Consider the following 27,298-nt stretch of genomic DNA (forward strand, 5'->3'; position numbering starts at 1 on the left):
AAACGCAGACTTGCGTCAAAAAGGAATCATTAATTACTATAATTAATTATTGACGAAAGAATTAATTAGTAATAGTTAAAGAACTTAGATCGACACGCCTGATTAATCGACCCGCGAAAATCGAGTTGGAAGAACGAGTATCGAGTTTAAAACAATCGATCTTCACATTACTCTCCTTGGTACGCATGTTATTGTTGACACGTCTGGATGCCAACAGTCATTGAGCATGCGACAATCGTTACTACTAATTATAATTACTCTTGAATGTGTCATCTATTATTTTGTGAAGTGATAACGATTTCTCAAAGCGCAGAGGAATTTCAACAAGTCGAAAGGACAAATAGATGTCGTGATCACCTGTTGAATGATCACTGGTGATTTTTTGTTTATAAAATTACAAGTGAAAATTGATTTTTTGAAATTCTCACCTGATTGGATGGGAAATTCGTCGGCGAAGGGGTACACTAGGCCACAGAGAAAATTCACGAGTCAGGTTTGTCGAAAAAATTATTTATATCCTTCAGCACTTTTCATATAAAAATTGTCAATTGCAGTGTAGTCTAAGCAATATCATCAGCTGCACTGGAACAACTGAATTGGTTTACGAGGAATGCAGGCCTTGGTCGAGGATATCCAGAAGGACGTACGTAATCTTGTGGTAGAGAGACTGATTATTTAAGGGAATATGCTTAACAAATGAATTTTTTTTAATAATTTTTCATCGTGGGGTGGCATTTTGGATTATTGATGACGCAGATGGAGTGAAGGAACACTGAATGATCCTCTGAATTCAGCAAAAACTGCCTGGCCAGTGCCTCGATTCGAAGCAATATTTCTTCCTGAATTTAAAGTCAGAGAGGAGCCGATAAGAATTCATTACACATTCGTTGAAATAATATCGAAAGGGGCCTATGGAAGGGTCTACAAGGTTGAGGACAAGAAGGACAAGAAGATTTACGCCCTGAAGATGATCAGTAAGTCCAGGATCGTCGAGGAAAATGCTGTGTCTCAGGCTAAACAAGAGGTATCATTTATCTATTTGTTTATTTATTTAATTCTGTTTAAGTTCTGATGATTTTAATCCAATTAATTTATGGCCAATGGTCAATGGCCTTGAAGTCTAATGAAATTAATGGCCTAAATAAATAGACACTAATAAATTGAATAATTAGTACATCGCAACGAATGACGTGTTGTTTTCAGTTATCGTATTTGTTAATTGTATTATGTCGAAACCTCAGGGGTATTTTTTTTTATTTGTCGTCAGGTGGCTATTCAGAGGGCTGTAGGACATCACCCCTTCATCGCCCATTCAGTCCATCACTGGCAAGGTCGAAAAACCCTCTACATCCGTAAGAAAAAATTGTCCAGTCATCACTGAAATCTCTCATTCCTTCTTCATAATTTCATTGCCTATGAATGAAAGAATAATCATCAATTTCCAGTTACTGAATTTGTTGGAGGTGGAGAGCTATTCGAACTAGTCGATGAATACGTCACTCTACCTGAAGAAGTCGTGAGAATTTACGTTGCTGAAATAGCCCTAGCGATAGGTAGAAACCGCCGAATTAATTCACGAAAATATTGGTTGAATGATTTTTATTTCTCTTTATGAATGGCTGAAAATAAAATTATTCCACTCTTTCAGATTTCCTACACAATGCTGGAATTGTCCATCGAGACATAAAAGCAACGAACGTTCTTCTTGATGATGATGGTCACGCGGTGTTAATTGATTTCGGCCTAGCAAAATGGTTACGACCTCTTCACAGAACTGGCACCTTCTGCGGAACTCCAGAGTACATGGGTTAGTATCATAAAACATAAAAAATTAGTAGAAAATATTTGGAACAAAATAATTACATCTGTCAATTTTTATTCCCTTGAGATACTTTCTAGGTAATTCTTGCGGCAAATCATTTGCTAAAAATTTTCTCTCTCGTATACCCTTTCGGGTCTTTACGATTTGTTCCCTTCCCACCCCCCAACCCCCTGTACCGCATTTGCTGAAGAGAGGGAAAATCTCATCTGAGGAAAAACCTGCCCTGGTACAGTCGTCCTTTTGACAGGACTACCGCTCGGCAGTGAAACCGTGAGATCAGAGCGCTATAAATTTTTGACCGCCGGTGCCCGCGATCGAACCCGGATCCTTGGCATGCTAGTCTAGCACTCTAACCGCACTGCCACTACCGTCGGTCAAATCATTTGCTAATTAAATTCATGAATTCATTGCAGCCCCAGAAATATTGAAAAGAGAGTACTATGGGCACGAGGTCGACTGGTGGTCATTGGGTGTCCTCACGTGTTTTCTACTCACGAATAAGGTAGGACAAATCCATAACGTACACCATTTAATTAACATGCATACGCAATTGCAATATTTTATTGCGCAATGGAAGTGGCGAAAAGTGGTCGAATTCCAAATCCAGAATTTCTTGTTTTATGAAGGTTGGATATTTCCGGTGATTGAGTTAATTTTACAGATTACTTTTTTTCCCGTAAAATATCGAGGGGTAGAGTGGGCATCTACCTTGCCGACTGTTTATAGACATCAACTAAGTTAGCTGTCAGGTTTCCCTGTCTGCCTAGTATGGTTAGAATACTAGAATTCAGAAACTAACAAGACTCCGTGGCGCAACGGTAGCGCGTCTGACTCCAGATCAGAAGGTTGCGTGTTCAAATCACGTCGGGGTCAATGAACAATTTTTTTTTATCTCAGATGATTTATCGATTCATCATTATCATTGGCTTGCCACCATGGGTTTACATGCCCATTCTTGATTAACGGAGAGATAAAAGGATGATGATCGCGGCTTACAAGAGATTTTTACGGCTGGATAAAAATTTGAACGTTGAGAAGCCGCAGGAAAAAAAAACTATTTTAGAATTAGCCGTAAAAAATAGGGAATAAATTTGGTGAAAGATGACGGACCTAAATAAATTTAATAAATCCTCGAAGTACGAGGAGGTTCACAGATTTTGGGGCCATCATTTTGGCGGCTCCCTTTGGCGTAAGGGGCGTTCAAAATGGTGGTTCTTCACCTCGTCGTTTTGAAGAGGTATTAAAATTATTGGTCTTTTTCAAATCATTCGGCGTTTGTTTCATGAGGTTTTTACCGAGTGAACAATTTTTTTATCCAATACTTGGCGCACCTCTCGGCTCTCATCCGTCTTCATACATTTTTATATGAATTTTTGTAAGTTTAACTTGCATTTACCTCAAATTATACTTAAATTTCATTAGCCGACGGCAGATGACGGTAGTATCCCATTTTCCTTCCAGTATTCATGAATAATAGTCAAGGGTGGAGTAGAGAGAAATCAGGGAGTAAAATTTTATGAAGGTCTATACAATTTAGAATGAAAAGAAAAAGGTCCGAGGATTCCTGGATCATGGGTTTCATAAAAGAAATACGGACTTAAGTTGTCGAGGAAATCTAAAAAAATGGGAACAATAAGGACAATAGAAGGGCCCGAGGGTCGCCAAAGTAAGAGTAATAGAAGGTAATAGAGTGATTGAAAAGTGCTTAGAGAATATTTCTTTGAAAATATTGGGGAAATCAGCTTATACTTATATGGTTCACGATGCAGGCGTAGTGTTCGGTTGTATTGTTATTCCGAATTTAGTTATCTTTGTTACTTGTATCAATACTGTTCTACAATGGGATATATCCAGAAATTTCTGGCGCCCGGTGGCAATCAGATTTTCGGGTTTATGTCTGAATGGAGCGTCATTAGAGACGGGTTGTGTATCGGGAGGAAAAAATAACTTCTAATAACATCTCTCGTATATTTTTCCCTGGCCTTGCCTAAATCAATAGCTTAAATTGTAACACATGGTAGCGGACCCATACCCGTCCGGAAAAAATATATAAATCACTCGGCACTTTATCTAGAATAAGCGTAACATCGCACGGGCTCTTTCAACATCCTGAGATACCGATAACACTATGGGACTTTTTTTTTGAAAATTCACACACATTCTCTTGAAGCTTCGTATTTTCACGTTTCATACCAGAAAATTTAGAAAATCGAAAAAATCATCGATTGCAAAGCTGCTATTCGGAAATAAAAATAGTACAGAACAGTTCCAAAAGGGTACACGATCGATTTCTGTCAATTTTTTTGTTATATAAATAATAGAAAAAAAATACGCTCCCGGGTGGGCTCGAACCACCAACCTTTCGGTTAACAGCCGAACGCGCTAGCCAATTGCGCCACGGAAGCCATGGTTTTTAAAAATTCTTTCTTCTTTAAGAACCGCCGATCAGAGATCGCCATAAATAATTAATTTTCCAATATATTATTGAAGTTTAAGCCTTGAAAAATCAACTTCTCAATCCAACCAAGGGTTCTGGATTGTCCAAGTAATTAGTGTTGCACAATTAAGCGAAAACTGACGACTAGTAAAAGCCAACTCATGTCGATTTATTAGTGAGTTACTTAATTTTGAGTGAAATACTTAAATGGTGATTAGATTGTCGGCAATCTCCAGTCGAGACTGATTTTACATCGATAGAGATTGTTCTCTCTTAATGTCCAATGAGAATGAACTCAACTGTTGCAAAATATCCCTTGACATTTTAGCAGATGTCCTCATGATCCTTACATTCCATAGATTGGTATTTTGTTTAAATAATTACAAAGCCATGATTTATCCTCTAATTCTTGTGAACTTTTCCACATTCTTGACATTTGCTGGGGTCGTGAGAGGCTGCCATTACTTTCATTCAAAATCGCAGGAAATTTCCGATGAAAAAGTCAACGTTAAAATGGGAACACTCGAAATGAATCCATTGGTGTCGAAAATATATTCTTTCTCTCCATCGGCTTCTTTCCGAGTCTACGATTCATTGTTGACGACAATATTCCACACGTCCCTTCCCACTATTTTAAATTCCAAACGGAAATATCCGATTATCACTCATTTATCACTTGCTACAATCTCCATTCAACGGCTTCTCAAAAAAAAAATGGATAAACAAATAAAAATGACAATTTATAATAATAATACGTCATTATTATTACAGTAACGATGTTTGTGATATTTCAATAATACAAATCGTTGATCAATATTAATATAATAAAATATAATATTACTGATCCATTCTTTTTTTTTCACTTTTATTTTTCGTTTAATTGTAAAATAATATTTTCAATAATGTTGACATGTAGCATCTAAAGAAACAATAAATGTCCGGGAGGGGTAAGGAAGTGGGAGGAGGTGATGGGAAGGAAATTGACCTTGGATAAGAGAAACCGCAGAGAAAGAAAAATTACAGCACAGGGGGAAAATTGCGACGAAGAGCGACGAAATATCATCAAAAATGCCACCATCCCGGGTGGTTCGAGCTCGGTAAAACGATTAATTCGATCAATGCGAAGAAAAAAAAATATTGTTTCGTGATATATTTTCTTATCCGAGGTCGTATCGCGCCAGGGAAAGTGGCAAAACGCCTCGCCATGACAATCTCTCAATCGAAAAAAAATAGTATCCAAACAAGAAAAGAATTCCACATTCTTTCGTTTATAAAAAAAAAATGATCAATCAGTCAAGTGAATACATTCGTACTCTAGTCTCGTAATGAGAATCATTCATGTGAGGCAATCGTAACAAGTATCAATCACACATTTTGAGTTGGATGGAGAATTAATAAAATAATTTTTCATCTGATGATTGAGGTGATACTGAAGATCATTCCTTCTTCTCCTCGAGTTCCTGGGGTTTGGGTAATTCCTCAGCCTTGTTCTCCTCTTTCTTGACCTCCTTCGACTCCTTCGACTCCTTCGACTCCTCTGATGAAGCGTCAGCTGATTTCTTCAGACCGGATTCTTCGCTTGACTTGTCCTCAGCGCTGCTATTCTCTTTCTTCTCTTCGACAGCCGTGGCTGGTTCTTGAACGGGTTTCAGAGGCTCTGGTACTGCCTCCTTAACAGCCTCAGGCTTAGCCTCAACGATATCTTCGGATTTGGCCAGAGGGGCTTTGTCCGCTGGCTTGTCCTCGGCCACTGCAACGTTCCCTTCGGCTGCTCTCTTAGTCTCGACAATTGGCTCGTCTGATTTACCCTGGATTGGCACAGCTACTTCCTTCTCGCCTTCCTTCTTTGGCTCTTCAGCAGCTTCAATTGCTGCCACCACAGGCTCCTCCTTGATCACTGCCTTGTCCTCAACTGTTTTCTCTAGCTTAGTCTCACCCTCTGGCTTCTTCTCCTCCTCCTTGGCCACTTCGACGGCCTCGACTTTCTTCTCCTCTTTCTTCTCCTCCTTCTCTGGCTCGGCTACAGCAGCAGCTACTTCTGGAACAGGGACTGAGGCTGCTGGCGCCTCAACCGGTGCCTGTGCTGGTTTTTCATCTTCAGTGCCACGAGTCACACGATCTACATTGGCAGCTTTGGCTTCCTTCTGCTCCTGAACTGGTTTAGCCTCTTCACTAATGACAGCCTCGGGCTTCTTCTCTTCAGCGGCAGCTGGCTCTGATGCTGCTGCTACAGCAGGCGCAACAGGGACCTCAGCCTTGACGGCCGGTGAGGCCTCTGCGATCTTCTGGACTGGTTCTTCTACCGGTGCACCCTTAACTTCAGCAACGGCTTCCGGCTGAAAATATTAGATCATCGGTCAACACAATGATCTTTGATCATGCCAGAATATCTTTGATAGTTTCGCATGATCCTAATCCTTGTAAAGACTTACCTTGACATCGACAGCAGCAGCTTCTGGTGCAGCAGGCACAGCTGGTACAGCAGGCACTGCAGCAGGCTCAATTGGTGATGATTTAGCAGCCTGCTGGGGCTCAGCACTCTGGATCTCCTCCTTCTTCTCGGGTTCTTCAGCCTTCACTGGCTCAGCAATCTTTACCAGCTCGGGCTTAGCTTCTTCTGTCTTCTCAACATCTGGCTTAGCTTCAGCCTTGACCTCGTCAACACCTCTCGCTGATGCTTCCTGATGCGCGGCATGCTCTGCCGGTGTCTCATTCTCCTTGTGCTGAGACACCTCTGATGCCTCTCTCCTGAGTACCTGCTGGCTCTCCAATGGCACCACTCCCAGTGGCTCCTGCTCAGCAACTGGCATTGACAATACCTGGTGGAGCGCAACAGCGCACAGTACAACTGCCACGTACTTCATAATTAAATCTGTGAATCAGCCAATCAAATCATTAGAACCATCGTGATGAATGATGATTGATGGGATTGTGACATTGAAAACGTTTTGACAGCTTTTCCGTGGCAGACGGTAACAATTTGTCAAATTAATCGGTAATGACAGGATGCAAGGCGACGGGATCACGAACGATGTAGATGATGGAAATGTGGAATGCGGTGGGAATTGGAGATTAGTATTGGGAAGGGTGACAGGAGGAAATGCCAGACCCCTATTACCTCATCAAGAATCATCAGATTCTCTTAATGGCGACACAATGAACCGGGGAAAGACGTCGGGGAGGACAGGGGATACCTCTTCCGTTCAACCGATGGTGCCTTTCTGAATGATTAATTCGACTTTTTGGCAGGGAAATTTCTCTTTTTATATTTTGACTTATTTCTCTCTTTATTTTTTTTTTTTCTTTGTTTTGGGAATCTCTCGTGTTTATTCTCGTGGCTTGTGGTGAGTGGAGAGAGGTATAATTGATGGTTATTATTACGAAATGACAATTGCGCAATTTATATTTAAGATTTGCAACACAATTTTTTTTTTTTCACGTTTATGGTGGGGCAAAAGAGAGAGGCAATTTGAAGGTAATTGTATACTCACTTATTGTAGAGTCCTTTTGAATAATAAACACAGGCGATGCACCAAACTTATGATTTGAGTTAGGTTTGGGGTTTAGTGTGAACTTTTGGTTTAACGGGTTGTTCTTTTTGGTTGTTTTTTTTCTCTCTTTTGTTTTTTTTTCGTCGGGTTTTTTTGGGGTCGCGTACGCGTTCAACGGGGGACCGCTCTGTCAGGGAGGTTTCGGTCGTGTGTCGGTGGGAATGGAAGGTCTGGCCTCTTATATACCCCTCGCACGGCCACTCAGCACGATGAGGGACCTGGAGGTGACTCCCTCCAGTGATCTTTCTCGTCGATGGCCTGCCGTAAGTCCCAGCCCGGTGGGGACGGCTTTTTCGTTGGTCTTCTCATTTTTTTCGTCATTTTTTCCCCACCTTTTTTAATTACTTGTTCAATTAGTTTTACATATTTTGACAGTGCCATTTTTCGCTATTGTCATTTTCATGATTTTTTTTTCTGGGGGGAGAATTCACATCATTTTTCCGATTTTTTTCCGTTTTCGAATAATTGAGACTTCTATTAATTTTATACACTTCGAATTTGAAATTTTAACGCTACTGACAAGTCAGTCATTTTCTTTTTTGTGAAAAATTCATGGAAATAATTATTTCGCTTTATCAAGTTGTTAATATTTTAATTACAAAATTGGAAATTTTTTTTCCGTTAAAAAGTTTTTATAAAAAATTGGTGAAATATTTATTTTTGTAAATATTTACATTTATTTCCAAGAATGGAAAATTTTTATTTTTTTTTTCTCATTCCATTATTGGAGAAGTTTCCAGGAATCAAGAAAATATTAAATCGACTCGCCTTGTAATCAGAAAAATCCTGGTTTTTCTCAAAACAAATGGTTCTTGGATCTACTCGAAAAGTAGTACGTTAAATGTCTCTGACCAATTCTCTGACTAATTCTCTGATTAATAGTAACTCTAATTGATTTCTAATTATTTATTCAGAATTTCATGGTATGGACAAAAAGAACCGATTGCTCACTCCCATGGATAATTCCTCAATCCCATGAACTCCGACCTGTAATTATCTTTTCCTCAAACTAATTGAAGTGTGAACTCCTCCCAAAAATTTAAATCACAGACGAGTTTGTGATTATTTATTAATTTCATTTGTTCATCTAAATACATTTTTTTTTATTTACAAAATATTTCTCTCAATCTCCCAAAGATATCCCGAGAGCGAGTAAAAAAGACATTTACTCTTACGATCTCGCGTGAGATGTAAAAAAAAAACACAAGGAAATCCTCTCCTCAGTGACGATTACGAAATAATGGGACCGCTTTGTTATCGGTTTTTTTTTTTACGATTTTTCAATATCAGGGGTTAACGGTCTTCTGGGCGTTGGGTTTATGCATTTCCAAGGATCCGTGAAAGATTTCGGAGGAATTTGGACAGCTGGCCGTTAAGACAGGTTCAGAAAAATGATAGCTGGGATGAGTGTCTTGAATAGTTTTAATCGTTCGTCCGGGATTTATCCTGACAACTCGCCTCTGAAGATGGTCAACAGGTTTTTTGGAATTTCAAGGTATTTTCCTTATGCATTTCCTTCATTATTTCCTGGTCTCCTCAAAATCCATTTTTTTCACCTCTCAATCAATCAATCAATCAATCAACTTTTCCACCTCGTAAACAAAATTTCCGATTGATTAAAAATTTATCCCAATTGTGAATTGATCGTGAAAAATATGTTATCGTTAATGAAAATGATTATTTCCATTATTTTTAATCAAGTTTACATGGTGAGAAATATTCAATAAAAATTACGTGTCTTTTCCGTAATTCCGGAGTGAGATGTGGTTGTAGAAAATTTTGCGGAGCTGTCACGTAATTTTTATCTAAAGTCACGGATTTTTCTGCGCCGTACCATAATTTTCATTTGAATTATCTCTAAAAAATTACAACATCATTAAATTTTTCGAGTCAATTCCGTAATCGATAAGCGAACAGTAAGTTCCGTAATTTTTGGAAAGAAAAACGAAAATAAAAAGGAATTACATAAAATTTTCAATTTCACTTGAAATTTTCCGAGGGACTTCCAGTCCCCTCCAGAAATCAAATGATTTTTTTCAACTCATTATGAATCGTCTCATTTATCATCTCTCGCTATTTTTATATCCCATAATTTCCTCACGACCACGTTGATTATATTCTCAGAAATCCCCCACTCAATTACAATGATTTGTAGCCACGCGCACCGAGTAGAAACAATCGTTCGAGTGCGATTAAAAAAATCAAAGTAACGCGGGAGAAACCGATTAAATAATTGCAAATATTAATCCTCCATGTGAAATCATCGGTCTACTATTTGCGTTTCATTTTTTCCAATATGTTAATTATATTGGGTTAAAAAGAAATTTCGGTGGTCAAATCAATGACTCTTGATTCAATAATAACAGTAATAAGAATAATAAATCGGTTACATGATTTTCATTTATATATAGATTATTGATTTTCTGAAAAGGTCCGTGTAATTTTTCCCCGATTTTCCAACGTGATTGTCGTATAATCTATAAATAGCTCGTGACCACAATTTTCGTCTTTCTCAATATTTTTATTTACCTCAGTCTATAAATATAAAGTAGCCAAGACTCGTTCAAAGTTGTAATCTTCGGTAACGGTACGTAACGGTTGTAAAGAATTCCCCTGGGTGAGTGAGAAAATGAGCAAATAGGAAGTTCACGGGAGTGGATTTAATTTCTGCCTCAATCCTCATTTTTTTTCATCATTTTTCTCAATTTTCATCTCCCCAGGATGTCAAAATTACGGATTTCTACTTGAACATGTTCAGGAATATTTTTTTATTCTCTCAAATCCAAGTTTATAATCACAACAATTTTTTTATCGTAATGGGATGGGTTTATTACCTTTACGCGCCTAAAAACAATTTTCTCTTACTGCCAAAATATTTAATTTCAATCCTATCGTAACACGGAGAAAACAAATACTTGAAATAAAAATATTATTATACTTAATTTAAGTACATCTTGCTCTGGATCTTAAGATATTTATAATTGTTATTAGAATGGTGGGAAAATCAATTTTTCATCGATATTCATCGAAAATTGAAAATCGCTTAAATTCCACCGAAATTTTTCATCATTCGGAAACCCTTGGCTATCTGATTTTCAAATGAATTTCGTCGTCGAAAAATTTCATGACTCAGAAGTTGAGTTTTAACACGACTGATCTGACAAGAAGTCTTTTTCTCTCGGATTATTCTTCATTAAAACGTGAGACGTACTTGAGCCATTTAATTGAATGATTCATGACTCGGTGGTAATTCTTAGTAACTATTTAATTGACCAGTGAAATACCTGGTGGGTTGAATAGATAATTACTTTTTTCATTAAATTGAGAGACAGAGTAATTATTAAAATGTTTTTATCAGGAAAGATAGAAATGGTTCTGAATTTAATTATGCCTTCAGGTGAAAATTATTGTTTAAAAAAAATTATTCTGATTATTTTTAAATATTATTTAAATTGTTCTTCAAACCTTTTAAAATTCCAATTAATTTATTAATTTAATATACAATTTTTGGGGCCAATCCCATCGACCATAATTTGTCAGAAAATTCAAAAAATTTGAGAAAAAATTTATTTTTCCCAAAATTATGGGGTAAAATTCATTATTTTTTTTTTTATTATTTTTTCCACTTGACTACTCAACAGGAGAAGAGGAATAATTCTGTCAAGAATTTACACTTGAATTACCAAGGCCACCGCATATCTATTAATTGTATTAGCGTTTTCCACGCGCACGTCATAAAATTTTTTGCGGTCTTAGAGTACCGATGATTCATGTGGATTCCGTCAGATTTTTGCGACGTGCCGTCAATACTATCACAAACGATAAAATTGTTATTTCACGTCAGAAATTCCCCGATATTCCCGTCCACACAAACGTAATTAGGTGATTAACACATTCTTCATGAATTTTCTCAACCATTTTATTTCGCTAAATTCACAGGCATTGACTATGACTGGACTATGACTCTTTGTTAAACAATAATTGACAATAATCGAAAAGATTGATTAATAATTAAAAAAGAGGTAATTCCATCTATAATTCCGTCAAAAGTTCGAAATCGAATGAAAAAATCGGCTTGAAGATCGGATGAATGTTAATGAATGTTAATGAATATTAATCGAATATTTCAAGGAATGTTTATAGATATTTAGTGCATCGATTAATTGGACGGAATTGTCGTTAACTGATGCAATTACTGATCTCTCGTAATTTAATGCTTGAATACCCGAGGAGAAATTTCCACTAAAAATTCGTACGCGGAATGGCTTTAAAAATTACCGGACTGGAAAAATTACCGGATTAAATATTACGGTTCAGTCCAGTAAAATTTCCACTAAGATTTACGAAGTGCAGAAAAAAATTATTAAAATATGATACGAAAAAAATGAACTGCTCATTATTAATCCGCTGCTTCCACGAATATTTCAACTTTTTAGCAGTACATTTTACAACATTGAACGAACTTCGGAGAAAATTCAGGATCAGTCCATTTGTCACCCTGCGCAGTAAATATTCCGGGGAACTGCAGTGATTTTTTAGGAATTTCACATGACTTTTCATCAGTACAGTGGAACATCCCACGTTTACTAATACGAGGCCAGTAATTTATCGTGGATATTTCTCTCCGTGTAGGTTGAATAAGTCTGCGCTATAAAATTTTTCGAAGATGTTCAAGTCCTTGGCCTTGAGTGCTACTTGCCTTCTAATTTTATCCCAAACTCAAATCCGGTTTTTCTCCCCTGGTCCTGGGGCCCTTCGAATTTCTGTTCATTATCTTGGGTGAAGCCCTGGGCCGGGGGCAATGATTTGACACTCGACGCATTCAGGAAGTCTGAGGGCTCAGAGAAAAATAATTTATTTCCCAGAAAAATTCACGCGATTCTGGGATTTCATCTTGATGACAATTAATAACCTCGAGATCCTACGGATAAACGACTCTTTCACTCTCAATTACATTATTTATCTAATAAATCCATTATTTAGTCATTAAATTTACATTAATTATGATATATTTTTTTGAGTTACTCCAATTTTTCCTCAATGTCCATGAGGAAAATTTTTCGTTCCTTGAATATTTCGAAAATGTGAGGAAAAAATATTTATCTACGAGAGAAGAACGTTATTTTTATTATTTTTTAACTAGATGGTAAATTTTCCGGTCCATTGAACGAGTGATTATCGGTTTCAAGGATGACAGAATTAGCAAGTGATGATCAAAAATGGAAATGTCGATGGAAATTCTGTGATTCGTCAGTGGAAAATTATTTTTCATACGAACAAGGAGTTGTTGAGGCCCAACCATTGAGGACCTTGGGCCTCTTTCAGAGAATAATGACAATGTTAGACGAGAGGCGTCATAATACCCATAATACCGTTGGCACGAAGTACATTGCGCTTTATGTGAAAATGTACTCCTCGGCAATTGCTGTACTAAATCATTAACAATTAAGACTGAAAGAAGAGAGAGAAGAACTGTGGATGAAGAAGGGATTGGTGAAGAGTAACCACAAACACCAAAGAAAGCTGAACAATCTGATATCATAGCGCTAAAAAAAGATAAAATTTTGTTTGTCTTCGATTCAGCGAGATCTGTCAATGATCGAATCTATCAGCTGTCAACTATAATTATCCTAATTTTTTTCATTAACAATCGATAGAAACTTTACCGCCTCAATGGACAGATTTGACAGAAATTCTAACGATCGGTAGATTCGCGGTCACCCAAGCCGTTCATGTAATTCCAATCTATCAACTGTGAAAGTGCAATACCACAGACGAATCTACCAATTGAGAATTACAAAAATTGACAGGAAATCTGCCGGTGGATTCCACTCGACTCTTCCCGTCATCGCCTCTTCAATTTTTTCCCGTTCCAAAGCGTAGATTTATATCTACGAATTCACTCTACCAACCAACCTCTCAAATTGACAGAAAATCTACTGGTAGATCCATCCAAAGTCGATTTTCCATGTAAATAACGACCTTATAAATTCTGTCGATAAAATTATCTAAAAGAAATCTTGACGATGACTTTACGATGACTACGAATTCTGCCTTGTCACCAATCGATAGATTTTTCATCGATCTTTTCCGTCAAACGAGCATTACTCGAGATATTATAATACAGCGAGATTGGGTAGAGTCATTATAGTACAGAGAAAAAAATGTAAATAACGTAAAACATAGACTCTTTATCGCTGTTCTCGGGTTGATAGCAAGTGTGTATTCTCTGGATGAGCACTTATATGGAATAGCTGTTGGTACGGAGCGCTGGGTGATGGGTGAGGGGGAGCTGGGAGGGGGAGGTAGATGGATAAGGAGGGGTGTGGAAGGGGGGAAGGGCGGGGTAAGGGAAGGAAAAGAAGGGCTCTGAACAACGCCCGTCCGGCAAAGGCTAAGTTAGGATGAGGATAGCAGCGATTATCTTAACGATCGCTTGGCTGCACCAGTAAAACCTGAACCAGCCAACTCGTTTCATCGTGCGTTCTATGGTATGCCATATAACCCCGGTCGAATCAGATATCCCTCCTCGGCACTACTGAATAGTAGTCTTAAATCTTTCTTTGAGACTATGTTTGTACAAAATTTATTTTTCCGGGGACGTGAAAATTCAATGGAGTCTGCGGAATCCATGGAAGGGGGCTAATGACGACGGTAGATGCCATGGGATATTTTAATGAGTTTAAAAATAAACAATTTCTATTATTATCTTTTTTTATTATTTTTAGTTTTTTTAATCATTATGATATATATATGCGTAAATAGCTTAACGAATTGTTAATTCAATATTTTTTTAAGCAAACAAATTGATCCAACAATTATTTTGAATTTATTTCTGGTGCATGCAGAGGGGATTTTGAACTCATGAATTAAGGATTTCCACTGGCTTGGTGGGGATTTTTTTTTTTCGAGGGAAATTTGGAGAAAAAATGGGGGGAGATGTAGTTAATATTCTGGTGCCAATGACTTTGAAACTGAAAGTACCCTCTGCAAGGCCGTCAGCCATCTGTGTCCCGTAGGCCGTATAATGCGTTACACGCGATAGTATTACAGGTATTATCCGTATTACACGTATTACCAGGGTGTATTATACCAACTCATGACCTCGAGAGATTCTTTCGTATCAACCCACCCTATAAATAATTTTTGCCTTTTCTATTTTTCATCTGACTCTTTGGAATTTTCACTATTCGTTTTTGCCCATTCTCAGGGCCGGTTTTATTCATCCTCTTTTTCTTACCCTTCTTCGAATTCTCAGTCGTATTTCTACGAGTGGATAAGTATACCCTGTGCAAGACATTAAAATTCGTTTTTTTTCTATAATTTTTTTTTTAATATTGAAGAATTGTTTTGACCGATTTCTCATTGTTTTCATCGATGAAATTCTTGGTAATGTCCGGTAAAAATATGCGGATCGCCTTGGCCCTCGGGTAATTGCGTTATAAATCTCATAATCATCCGGCTAGTTTCATAATACTAATTATGAATTCCGCGGAAATAAGGAAACAACAGCAAGTGTGAAATGAGTAATTTTAACGACTCCAGCTTATAGGTAGGAAAATTTACCGACAAATTAAAAAAAAGACGACCTCTCTAGCCCCTCTAGAACCCGAGTTACAGCCGAAAATTTGGGAGCGATCTAGCGATCGATAATGATTTATGAAAATTCATTTAGGATTTCCTCCCGTTCTAATCGACCGAATTGGATGATCTTTTTTTCAATTTCATTGGAAATTTTTCGATCTATCGATTGGGGTCATTGTCGACCTCTAATTCTCCGATGGAAAAATTCAAGTGAACATTTAAACGCAAATGAAGACGTGCCTCTCAGCACTCGAATGCGGGAGCCCCTGAAATTGAAATAAATTGACCTTGACGAAGGTCGCGGATCATTCGTATGCTCGTTGTTCCTGAGTACGAGGAAAACATCAGATGAAAGAGCGTCATAAGGCATAATATGAGTGACCGCCAAGGCTCAAGGCAAAACGCAAAGAATATAAAAATAAATGAAGCGCATACATGCGATAAAAATGAATCAGGAAATGGTGAAGTCTCTCAAGCGGAAGAAACAGAGACGGATTAGTAGTCTCGGAGGGTTAGATCGTAGACAATTTGAATCACACGTCAGTGAGGCTCTTTAACCTCGCGTAAAATACGTGAGTCAACTCACATTCGGTGGATTACGCTGACAAAAGGTGAGACGAAAGAAGAAAGAAGTTTTTCCTATTGAAAAAAAAGTGACGCTCGGTGCCGGTTCTTTTGAAGAAAATCCTAAATCAATTTATGTAGATCCACATCGATCGCGTAAATCACTAGATCCCGTGCGCAATCTTTTTTATTTGGCTTGCCTCCGACCGGTCAAATTGAGTCCTCATTTTTTTAATTCGGGGGAAAATGATTTGGGGCGTCAAATGGGGTCATTCTGGACCCCTCGTCTGGGTTGAATGGGGAATCGCGTTTTTTTTTGTTCGAGAGGAATGAGTTAATGGATGAGTTTGAGTATGAATGGAGTGTGTCACCGTCTGAATTTCAGTCAGCAATTATCCAATATACTTAGCATCTAATTCAATTCAGGGTTACACTAGGAGTGGGCTTTGAACTCTATTCATGAAAACATTCCTTTTTTAATGATTTGGATTAATAAAAAAACATCCGGAATTCATGAAAGACTAATTACTTTCGGATGGACGGTCAGTTTCCCTACAAATTGAAAAAAAAACCATCCCTCTACTTCCCGTAGAACCCGAGTTATCGCCGAAACCGTAAAACGATCTAGCAATCTATAATGATCTATGAAAATTCATTTAGGATTTTCTCCCGTTCTACTTCATGAAATTGAATGATTTTTTTTTCTTTCCATCAAAAATGTTGCAATCTATCGATTAAAGGCGTTGCCGACCTCACATTATCGAGCGGAAATTGTATAAAATACGGGAGCCGTGGAAACCAATTTTATTGCAGGGACTGTCCCACTTGGGAAGAAAGTTCTCAATGGCAATTTCCTAATGGTTAACGCCTAGCATTGAATTCAATTGAATAATGACAGACATACTCTCCACGGGGGGGAGGGGGTGGAGAGAAAGACCGCCGCCAATCATTATCACTCATGCGCGCTAATCTCGTCACATTCCCGGTGATTTTTTTCATCAATTCCCATCATCTTCCAATCTCACCAAGAAATTACTTCTCTCTCTCTCTATCTCTCTCTCTCGGTAATTTTCTAGGTGGCGAAATTCACTGGTCAATCGAGCCAAATATTTTTTCGTGTAGATCGCAGTGTCGGGATCCCAAGTACGAGTGACAATTATTGAATTGCGTGTAATTAATTAGATAATTACCTTGGCTGATGTAATTTGCCACATCATTACGTAGTTATGCCAGTGATGGATGCACAACCCTCCCATCGACCTTCATAATTCCAACGATGTCGATGAACGCCCGCACGGTTATGCCACGTGAACAGGAGAGAATCCCTTTCAGCTGAAGAAAACGATAATAAGAAAACTAAAAATTAAATAAAAGGATGAAGGGAGAGAACGAGCTGAGAAGCAGGTTTATGTTAGTTTACTTTTTTGCTAGAGCGATGCTCAGCTCGGCGTATCGTCAGGCCCCTATATGGTAAAAGCACGCACTGAATTCAATCCCATGGGGGGAATTGTGCTTGAAGAAGTTGGAGATACGGGTAGTATAAACATTTCTCGATTTACTGAATCATCGAAAGTGATCACCAACTCCTGGGGAACGGTAGAGATCGACAGGATTGAGGGGTCGCCCCAGTGGATAGATCGGGAGATTTCCATGAGGATAGAAAAAAAGATGATCTTGCTACCCCCAGTAGAACCCGAGTTACAGCTAAAAATGAAAATACGATCTAGAGATCGATGAGTGATCTATAAAAATTCGTTTAGGATTTTCTCGGTAACTACTTGATGAAAATTGGCGATTTTTTTTTTAATTTCCGTGGCAATTTTGGGATGTATATGGAGGGGTGATTTTGAAGACGACGTCCAAGGATCCCTTTGGATCTGCAATGCATGGTTGCCGAGGGCAATGCGAGTAAATATTTAAAAAAATAGATTACAATCACTCCATTTCCTTTCTCATCCTGCAATCCACGGATTTTCTTCACTCAACACGTTCATCCTCTATCCTTATAGGCGGATCTGTGAGAAGCCAGTTGGCGCTAAAATAAAATGAAAAACTTTTGCGTGTGCAGTTTCTTCCCTCCCTGACTCCTTGGTTGTGTTTTACTCTCCCCTCGTCCCCCTTTACCTTCTTTTTCCTCAGTTCAATTCTCTCCATCTCGCTTTATCGCCATTTCAGACGATCGTTGGAACCCCCGTCGGTGTGCCTTCTTTCTATTTATAGACACCACTGGCTATTATCTACGGTGCGTGAGTACCTTCTCCAAGCGAAACGAGGTAAAATCCTGCGGGTGCCACTCTTTGTTCAATCGAACGCCGTGATTTTCTGATATCGTACCTTTGCACTTACGCCCTCTTGGTAATAAGGTGCTGTTCATGGGCAGAATCGATAGATCAGAAAATCTCAATCGAAATGGAAAAAAAGACGATCTATTTTGGCCCAGTAGTTCCGGAGAAAATCACGAATGAAATTTCGTAGATCATTATCGATTGGATAGATCGCATTTGCATTTTTCGGTGTAACTCCGGTTCTATGGCAGCTACAGGGGTCGTCTTTTTTTTAATTTGACGGTAAATCTTCCGTTCCGTCTACTGGGGTCATTATTGACCCCGACTTTCGCGTATCTTAGAACTTTGAAATAAGGGGTTTTGCTGTGGAAAGGAATTAAGTTTTTGAGCTGTACACTTTTTTAGTAATTTTTTTTTAAAGAGAGGTTTTGGCCTTGCTAAGTTTTCTGACAAGGAGATTAACATCCACGGAGGGTTTTAAAGTGGTTGGCAGCGGGTTTTAGGGCTTTTGGCTCGGCCAAAAAACTCAACCGGGCATTTATCATTTTTTTGTTTTGAAGAGTTGATATACGAGCGCTCCACGGAGAAATGAATAAATTGAGTAAATTGTTGCCCAGGCTTTGAATTTTTTTTTCAACTCAGTTATTATTTCTGACGTCTACGATAAAATCATGAAAATAAGTATCCACTATTGGAATTTTTCAACTTCACGGAATATTGAGCTTTGAAATGATGAAAAGTATGGAGGAAAATAAAATGGAAAAAAATGGGAACGAAGACACCGGCAATCCTGCAGGCGCCCAAGACGAGGTTGGCTACGATATAAATAGAATTGCACTGCTGCAAGTGGATGTGGAGTAAAGAAGAAGACGACTTTGTAATGAAGGTGGAATGAAAACTGGTAGACTCACTTACCTAGACCACAGGGAATACCGGGAACATGGTTGCGAGGATGTATGAGACTTGTTTCTAGAATAAAATACGACTACATTACCATATTTTCAATTTTTTTTACTCCTATAACTAATGTGTTCCCAGTTCTTTGCACTTCCGAAATTTCAGAATTGCCGTCGAAACAATTGTGACCTGGAAAATGACTGCATCCGCTAGATCGTCCAATTTACCCACGAATTAAAAAAAAAATCATCCATTTCGGTCCAGTAGATCCCGAGAAAATCCCAAATCAAACTTTATAGATCACTAATCGATCATTAGATCTCATTTCTATTTTCCCTCATAACTCCTGTTCTACGGCAGCTAAAATGACAATCTTTTTTTTAATTAATTGGTAAATTTTCCGACCTACAAAATGGCGGCATTTTGAACGCCGTAGGATTAGTAAATCGCGTGATACCCGACGATTCTAAAAATAACCTCATTTTTATCACCGATGGGGCGCTTCTTTGTTTTGAATCGGTGTCTGCCAGCTGGTCAGGATATAAAAAAAGGGACACCGGAATGCGGAAACTATTCAGCCCCAGGGAAATTAGATGGATAGAGGAAAATTCAGAAGCCGTTGGGCTTCTTACCCCATAAATATTAACAACACAAAAAGGTGAATGCAAAATGGGAGAATAAAAAATAACTGAGATGTGAAACGCTCAACCGGTCTTGAGGTTTAGCACATGGGTCGAAAACATTAAAACCAACTCTCCATTAGTGAGCGTTAAGGGGCCCTGGATGTGTCCAATGGCGCCATAGAATAATCAACCTTGTGGGTATAGATAGGTAGCATCTTCTTCTGCCATTTTCTTTTTTACTACATTTTATTTCTGCTTTTCTCGGGCTATTTATAGATTATATGATCACCGGATGGGGTAAGTCGTCCAGCTGGTCTGTAATGAGTTCATATGACGCAGATATGGATTTTTTTATTACCTAAACAAAAAAAAATGCCTTTATTTTTAACGTTTTATCAACTGAACACTTGGCGCTAACATTGGAGCTGTAAATTTTGTAAAATGGGTTAACAAAATCACATTAAATCAACGGTAAACATAAAAATATTGATGGCTAGTGATAAAAAGGATACGATGCCTGGAATTATTTCTTTTAGCGTTTTCTAAAGGAATTTGGGGTTAATAATGACCTCGGCGATGGGTGCGGAGTTTTTTGAGAGTTTTGTTATTTTTTCATTAGAAAAATTGATTTTTTATTCCTTGCAACGCGTGTGGTGGTTGGCGATGGTATCCGATAGATCTGATTGAGACTAGAGAACGTGAGAACGACCACACGGGGTGATGGACAGAAATAGAAATGGTGTCGATGGACTTAAACTTGAGGGAATTAACTTTGCAGCTATTTAAATCACTTAATTATTTATATTATTCGAATTGTGTGAATTTTTTGTGAGGTGAGACACACGTATTGTCTTCGCTACTTCCTCTCTGTTCCGTGACTTCCGGTTATGATCAATCATCTGTCACTGGAGAAAACCCATCACTTCTCGAAGTATTTTCAAATTCTAAACCAAAAACAAAATTGGATGAAACGTCTGATAATCGATACATCGACAATTAATATAAAAATGGCAAATGGCGGGCGCGTTGAGACCTATTTTTTTTTTTATTTAATCATAAATGTTTTGATCGATCGATTGAAATGACTGTCGACTCCCGTGCCATCATCTTGGTGGGATAATGAAGGAAAAATGATTGTCGAGAAATATCAAGAGAATGCGAAATATTTTAATGTCACCATTGATTATCCTTAATGAATCAACCGGTTAACCATCAACAAATGTTTCATAGATAATATTTCAAATAACCTTTCAAATTGGCACAATGATAATTGCAATTGTGAATAACTCGTTCCTCAATTGATGGAAAAAAATGAAAGAGAATAATTTTTATGATTTCTTAGGAAATGATATTTTTTAGTATCCACTTGTGAATACTTTAAAACGTGTTTAGACTGTCTTGATGCGGATTTATGAGTCACGGATGGTGGGGGGAGATCTATGCTAATATGGAGATGAATGTTATGTAGAATAACGGAGAGGCCAGGTGTGTATAATACATCATCGTTTAAATGAACCATTCGTACTCTCTGAGAGGCAAACACAAATTTATGGAGATTATACCATTGCCCACGGCCTTCGTCAAAGGACGTACTCAACTCTTTGCATGTTAAATGCAAAATTATATTCCCAAATTTTTGGATTTCACGTTTTTACCACTTTTTTATCAAGTGATTAAAACGATTTTCGCCAATTATGAAAAATGGAATTCACGTGAGATGGGGTCGAGGGTGGCCCCAGTCGATAGATCGAAAAATTTGACCCGAAAATAAAAAAAAGACCATCTTTCTAGAACCCATAGATTCTGAGCTACGGCGGAAAATCTGGAAGCGATCTAGCCGATCGATAATGATTTATGGAAATTCTTTTGAGATTAACGCCCGTTCTACTGTGCCGATTCTAACGATTTTTTTTTTCGTTTTGGTGGAATTTTTTCGATCTATCGAATGAGTAGGTGATCTACTTCGATGGCACACCTGAAGTGATCTAGGGATTGATGAATGATCTATGAGGATATATTTGGGATTTTCTCTGGAACGGCTGGAGCGAAATAGATCGTCTTTTTTTTTATTTCATGATTTTTTTTCGATCTGTTGATTGAGGTCATGATGAACCCCGTAAAATCGAATGCATGGACGATCGAGTTCGTTATCGGTTGGAGATTTGATGTTGTTTTGGCGTCATCAACAAACGGCGTCGTCGGGTCGCCTCCGCGAGACGAGTGGAATAAACTCACACGCGGTTTGCTCAGCAATTAGCCACCTTCAACTACTCATTGGCACGAACAGCGGCCATGGCGAGGCATTAGCATTTAACACCGGTGTGTCTAGTATTACCGGCATCTTTTGAACTTGCCCTCGAGTGACCACTCTGCTGATAAAAAAAAAACTGAGAAAAAAAAAATATCAGAATTCTCGAGGATTGGGGTGGAGAAGAAGTCATCGAACTTCTTGCCTGTCTCGAGAGATCTTTGAGCATCTTGGCGAGTCGCCCCTTATTACGAGTGCACTTCAACTTCAACCCTTGAGGTAATTGCAAATTGCACGCGAAGTTGGAATAATACGTGCTTTTTATACCACTTGATTCTGCGGAGTACTTTAAAACCGACGAGAATTTCCAGAGCGGAAAACTTTTGAGAAATTTTTCAAGGATCATTCGTCGATCTCTCGATCATTTCTGATGGCAATTTAATGGCTATTCATTTGTAGATGGATAGAGTCTCTCATACCGATGGAAAATAACCGCAAGATGGTGCGAAAAAATGGTTCATTTTACACGAAAGGAGTAAGATGAGTCGAGGCTCATTACGTGGGTATAAATAATTTTTATAACCGTTTGAAAATGCGAGGTGGAGCGCCGTCATTTTGGCGACCATTTTCGCGGACAGAAGGGGGATCAAACAAGATGGCGGTGCAAAGCTGTATTAAAACGCATCGTGAAACGAATAACATGCACTTTTTAAAAGAAATCTTTTTCTCAACTAAAGTGAAAAATATTGAAAAAAAATGGTAAAAAATCGGAACAGTTGTTGAAATTGACAGACAATGTTTGAAATTAATTAATTGTGATATTAATTAGATAACTTGAATGTATTGATCACAGGTGCAATATCGATCCGGTTCACTCCCAACCCCCGCCGTTTGAGATTGAAAGATTGCAAAAATTGATATCTCCAGAACCAGTTTTTCATAATCACTTGAATTCAAATTCTCGTCATCCCCGCGATGAATATTAATAAAACTGCAGTACCAGTCCGTGCATTGGCACGTGGGCTCATTGACAATTTGCCTGATCGTCTATTTTCAATGATTCTTTACTTTTGCGTTGCAGTATCCGGTGACGACGATTAAGGAGGCGTCAGATGAGGATATTGACTTAGAAGTTGTTGCCGGTATTTTACCTGAGGGGATTGAGATTTCTAGAGCATCCGAAGATCTCCTCAGGAGATTACTACAACCCGACCCGAGAATTAGACTCAAATCTATCCTGGAGCTGCAGAGGATCGCATTCTTCATGGGTTTCAATGTTCGGGATTTCAGTCTAAAAGAGGTAGAATTGAAAAGCACATCACCCAATAGAATTCCAAATAATAACGAAATGGAAAATATATTTCAATGGGAAACATGTGGTAGATGTTTTTTCAAAGGGAATTTCGTGGGAAAATATGAGTTTTGGGGTTTCTTTCTGGTTTCAGGTTTCTCCGTTCAGATTTCTAGGTAGAAAACAGCCCCCACACTTCACTCGAAAGGCGCCAGACACATTTAGAGACTTTGACTCGTTCATTTGTGGCAGCACAAACAGGAAATGGGATTGAAACTCATATAAAGGGATTATAAAATAAACGAATACCTCATCATCACTCATAAGTACAATTGATCGGCAGGAAGACAACGGATGAGAGAAATAAAACTCAAAAATTCCGAAGAACACTTTTTTTTTCTTTGACGTCACTTGATCTCAGTTTACAAAAGTTTTTCATTTTTTTTTTTCTTAATCTTTTTTTTGTCCATTTTTGTCTTTAAGAATAGTTAACAGTATTTTTGTTACAATTATATCTCATTAATAATTCATACAATTAATTAATTCATTGCGATAGTCGATAGTGCGTAAAAACTAATAACAATGGAACATAATAAAAATAATAAAAATACAAATTAGGGATTAAAAACTTTGATTGAAAATTTCTCTTCGTCAAATCGACGAATTCAAAGTTGCTTTGTTATTTTCCTTCGAGTTCTTTCTTTGTTTTCAGATTTTCGCGTGGAAGAGTGCATTACCAATGATTACAGTACAGTTATTATATACAGTAGGTGTTTTTTTTCTTAAAAATTATTGAATTTTCTTAATCTCGATATAATACATTGTTTCGTTTATTTTAGAGAAATGAGAAGAAGAGAAAATGTCACTTTTTCCGTTTTTTGTCGATATCTCGAGAACGGGAGGGGGCGAAGGAGGGGACGAGGGGAGTGATCGTGTTAAAAAGGGCGGAAAATTTTCGATTGAAAATTCTCATAATAAATCCTGTTTCCCTGAGAATTTTGTTTTTACTGCATCTCCATGGATAAAGGGGCAAAACAGGTTTATCTTTTTAGTCGGAAATTTCCCTGGCTTTCTAATGAGTTATCACGAAAGGGCGTACCTCCATGGGTTCTTAAGATATCTGGGAAAAACTTGGAAATTATTTTCATTAAACAAATCTCCTCATTTCACTGTGTCACAAAAGGTTTGGGTATTTACTCCAATCGTTCTGGGGAGATTTCCACTATTGGATCGCTCCGAGGGAGTCAAAATGGCGACTGGCGAAATGAAAGATTTTCTGAATTTTTTTTTAACTTGTTTTCTGGATTTTTTCATCATTTTTTTCTGCTCTGGTAATTGAAGGTTTTCGATGCTACAAGCCGGCAGTTAAGAAATTACAACCCTGTCACATTATGGAGATATATATCAATATTAATGGCTCGCCGAAAAAATAAAAAGATTGTTTACTATTTTTTGAAAATTTTCATCACCGAAATGAGTGGAACTCAATCGAATTGTGAGTTTTCCGGATTTTCCTTCAGTTTTCCCTGCATTTTCCGAATTTCTTCATCACAAATTTAGTCTTAACATCAAGTTTTCCTTTTTCCTTTGAAAAATCAAAATATCTGAATATTTGGAGAAAAATTATTTTCTCATTTTCCTCCAGTTTCCAAGGTTTTTCCATAATTTTCCACGAAGAAAACCTCCCCACTACCTATTCTTCACCGTTTGTACACAAAATATCGACTTTTCGAACCCGGAAAATTCTTCGTGCTTTCCCCGATTTTCCCACAATTTTCCGTGAATTTCCCTGCATTTCCATTCACACAAACGAACTTCATCCCTACAAATTTATTAATTGCTTCATCATATATATATATATATATATTTATGTATATATTATATATATGCAGCAAAGGTAGCATTTTAGCATTTCTTACTCGTATCGCAAGTTCTTTATATTATTTATAATTTATTTACAGAGAGTTATGAATTGTTTCACTGTTATCATTAATTAATCAATTGATCGTAAGTATATCATACATTTTTATATATTTATATGTTTCACAAAATCACACATTTCTTTCTTTTTTCCGTTGCCTGTGATTTTGGCCCGGGAAAAAGGAAAAAAACGAATTTGTTCTAATGCTCGTTAAATTTGTTTTCTCATTAGATTTATTTATCGCATTTAAAATTTTCCTTCATTATTGCGACTACACAGTAGTCGTTGGTGATTGACCGATGGAACGAGAGCCTTTGAATATCATTTTTTTGGGTTTTTTTCCTTTTGTTTAGTGAAGGGAGTTGAAACGTTGGAAAATTGAATTTTCATGCCGAAAAATTCAATCTCACGCTCTTCACAAATTTCATTCTCATTTAAATATTAAAAACGTTCTTCTATGTCTCAACTACAGTAATTCAAACAGTAACTCCTTGGTGATGCTGAATATTCACCGAGAAGGGGAGAAAATATCGATTTTACTCGATTGTGTGATTGATCAAGGGGATAAATGAATTTTCATTAATTTCCTAGTGTAATAATTATCGAAAATTAATGAGAATGACTCATCCCCTTTATATTAATATCTCCAACCCAGAACTCACGTCCAAAGATCACATGTCCCTCATCCCTTATTACATAATTTTATTAATTTTTTTCGTTATCAATAAATCCAAAATGGCCGCACAGAGAAAGCGCCTTACTCGTACATTTACGTCTCGTTGTTTATTGTGTTTTCATTATTCAACACAAAATTCATTATTTTTCTATTTAAAAATTGGTAAATTCACTTCAACTCCAGTTCTCAAATATTTCGTCACTTGATAATACCTCAAATGATCGAAAGACCTCAATAGCCTTTTCATAATTAAAACAAATTCATTTATTTTGAGTATTTTTCAATTTGTTTAGAAAATTATAGTAATTGTTATCGTCGTGATAATCAAGTCAATGAATCGTCATTGATTTGCTTGAGGAATTCAATCGGCCATTGATTCATGCGAGTAATTAACTAAAACGTAATAACGTAACAATTGTATTTTTTTTCAATTAGATTTTACAATCACGAGTAATTTACCTTTGTCTTTGTTCATTTAATTGCACAATATCCATTGTTTATTCATCGTTACGTGCTGACCTCGTTTTATCACGTTCGATAGTTCATTACTAATTAATTTTAGTTTCAATTGATTCCAAAATTAATGAGAATTTTTATTCATCGCTTTCAGTGGAAACTCCAGAGTTCAATTCATTTTCCAGTGCTTGAGTTATTAAATTGTTAAATAAAAGGAGTGAAATTAATTGAAATATGAGTTTTCAATTTTTGGGAATTAATTTTCGTCATTTATTACTCAACAAAATTATTAGTTCAGTTCAGTTCTATATAAAACGATGAAACACTTCATCCTGATTTTCCCTGGAAGACGCCACCAGAAATCGAGATAATAACCGCAAATAAAAAAATCATCAACGACAATTTTCAATAATCATCAACAACTAAAACACATTCAACATTTCACCAAAAATTCCACGAATTAACGAATACCTTTCAATCATTTGTCCCGAAAATTGACGATGAGAATTCCAAAAAAAAAAATTAAAATAATAACGAAAGATAATGGAATGATTAAAAATAATTCACACCGTATTTTTGTGTCATTAAAAATTGTCAATTAACGTATGAATGATTCCTTCGTGATGATACCTCTAAAATGTGCCAATGAATTATCATTTGTTTTTTGTCTCGGGGGGAAAGAGTCCCAATAATTTGATTCAACTCGCAAAATCAATGCTATAATGGACTCACCACCCTATCACATCATTAATCATCATCGCAGACGGTGCGGGAGACGGTAACAATTGCTCTAACAGAGATAATCGAGGAAGATCGAGGCTCTCAGCTGATTTTTCATCTCCTTTGACTGACGATTCACAATTACGCCACAATAACCGCGTCCACGATAACTGCACTACACTTTAACACCTCTACACATTGCAATTGTCATGGCCTATGGTAT

General features: G+C 37.4%; 3 protein-coding genes and 2 non-coding genes across 8 annotated transcripts in view; 2 read left to right on the plus strand and 3 right to left on the minus strand.

Annotated features, from left to right (window-relative positions):
• Positions 1 to 7: 7 nt before the first annotated feature.
• On the plus strand, positions 8 to 26,299 carry S6KL (S6 Kinase Like). The gene is made up of 9 exons (XM_011310366.1): positions 8 to 493; positions 555 to 643; positions 757 to 1,024; positions 1,268 to 1,352; positions 1,446 to 1,553; positions 1,649 to 1,807; positions 2,236 to 2,324; positions 23,093 to 23,311; positions 23,457 to 26,299. The coding sequence occupies exons 1-9, from the start codon at positions 365 to 367 to the stop codon at positions 23,574 to 23,576; spliced, it is 1,266 nt and encodes a 421-aa protein (XP_011308668.1). The 5' UTR covers positions 8 to 364; the 3' UTR covers positions 23,577 to 26,299.
• On the plus strand, positions 2,624 to 2,695 carry TRNAW-CCA (transfer RNA tryptophan (anticodon CCA)). The gene has a single exon. It is a non-coding gene; the product is annotated as a tRNA-Trp (tRNA).
• TRNAN-GUU (transfer RNA asparagine (anticodon GUU)) lies at positions 4,154 to 4,227 on the minus strand. Its single transcript has one exon. It is a non-coding gene; the product is annotated as a tRNA-Asn (tRNA).
• LOC105269823 (enolase-phosphatase E1) lies at positions 5,108 to 7,978 on the minus strand. Its single transcript, XM_011310365.1, has 3 exons — positions 7,751 to 7,978; positions 6,692 to 7,131; positions 5,108 to 6,595 (listed from the first exon to the last, which is right to left on the minus strand). Exons 2-3 carry the CDS (start codon positions 7,121 to 7,123, stop codon positions 5,696 to 5,698), a joined length of 1,332 nt encoding a protein of 443 aa, XP_011308667.1. The 5' UTR covers positions 7,124 to 7,131; positions 7,751 to 7,978; the 3' UTR covers positions 5,108 to 5,695.
• The window catches only part of LOC105269821 (phosphatase and actin regulator 4), a 68,367-nt gene continuing 67,078 nt past the window's right edge, over positions 26,010 to 27,298 (minus strand). For all 4 annotated transcript variants that reach the window (XM_011310361.1, XM_011310364.1, XM_011310362.1 and 1 more), the window contains one exon: positions 26,010 to 27,298. In XM_011310361.1, coding sequence (XP_011308663.1) covers positions 27,283 to 27,298 — 16 coding nt within the window. In that variant the 3' untranslated portion in view covers positions 26,010 to 27,282.

This window comes from Fopius arisanus, unplaced genomic scaffold, assembly GCF_000806365.1.
Source record: "Fopius arisanus strain USDA-PBARC FA_bdor unplaced genomic scaffold, ASM80636v1 scaffold00075, whole genome shotgun sequence".
Taxonomy (NCBI): Eukaryota; Metazoa; Arthropoda; class Insecta; order Hymenoptera; family Braconidae; genus Fopius; species Fopius arisanus.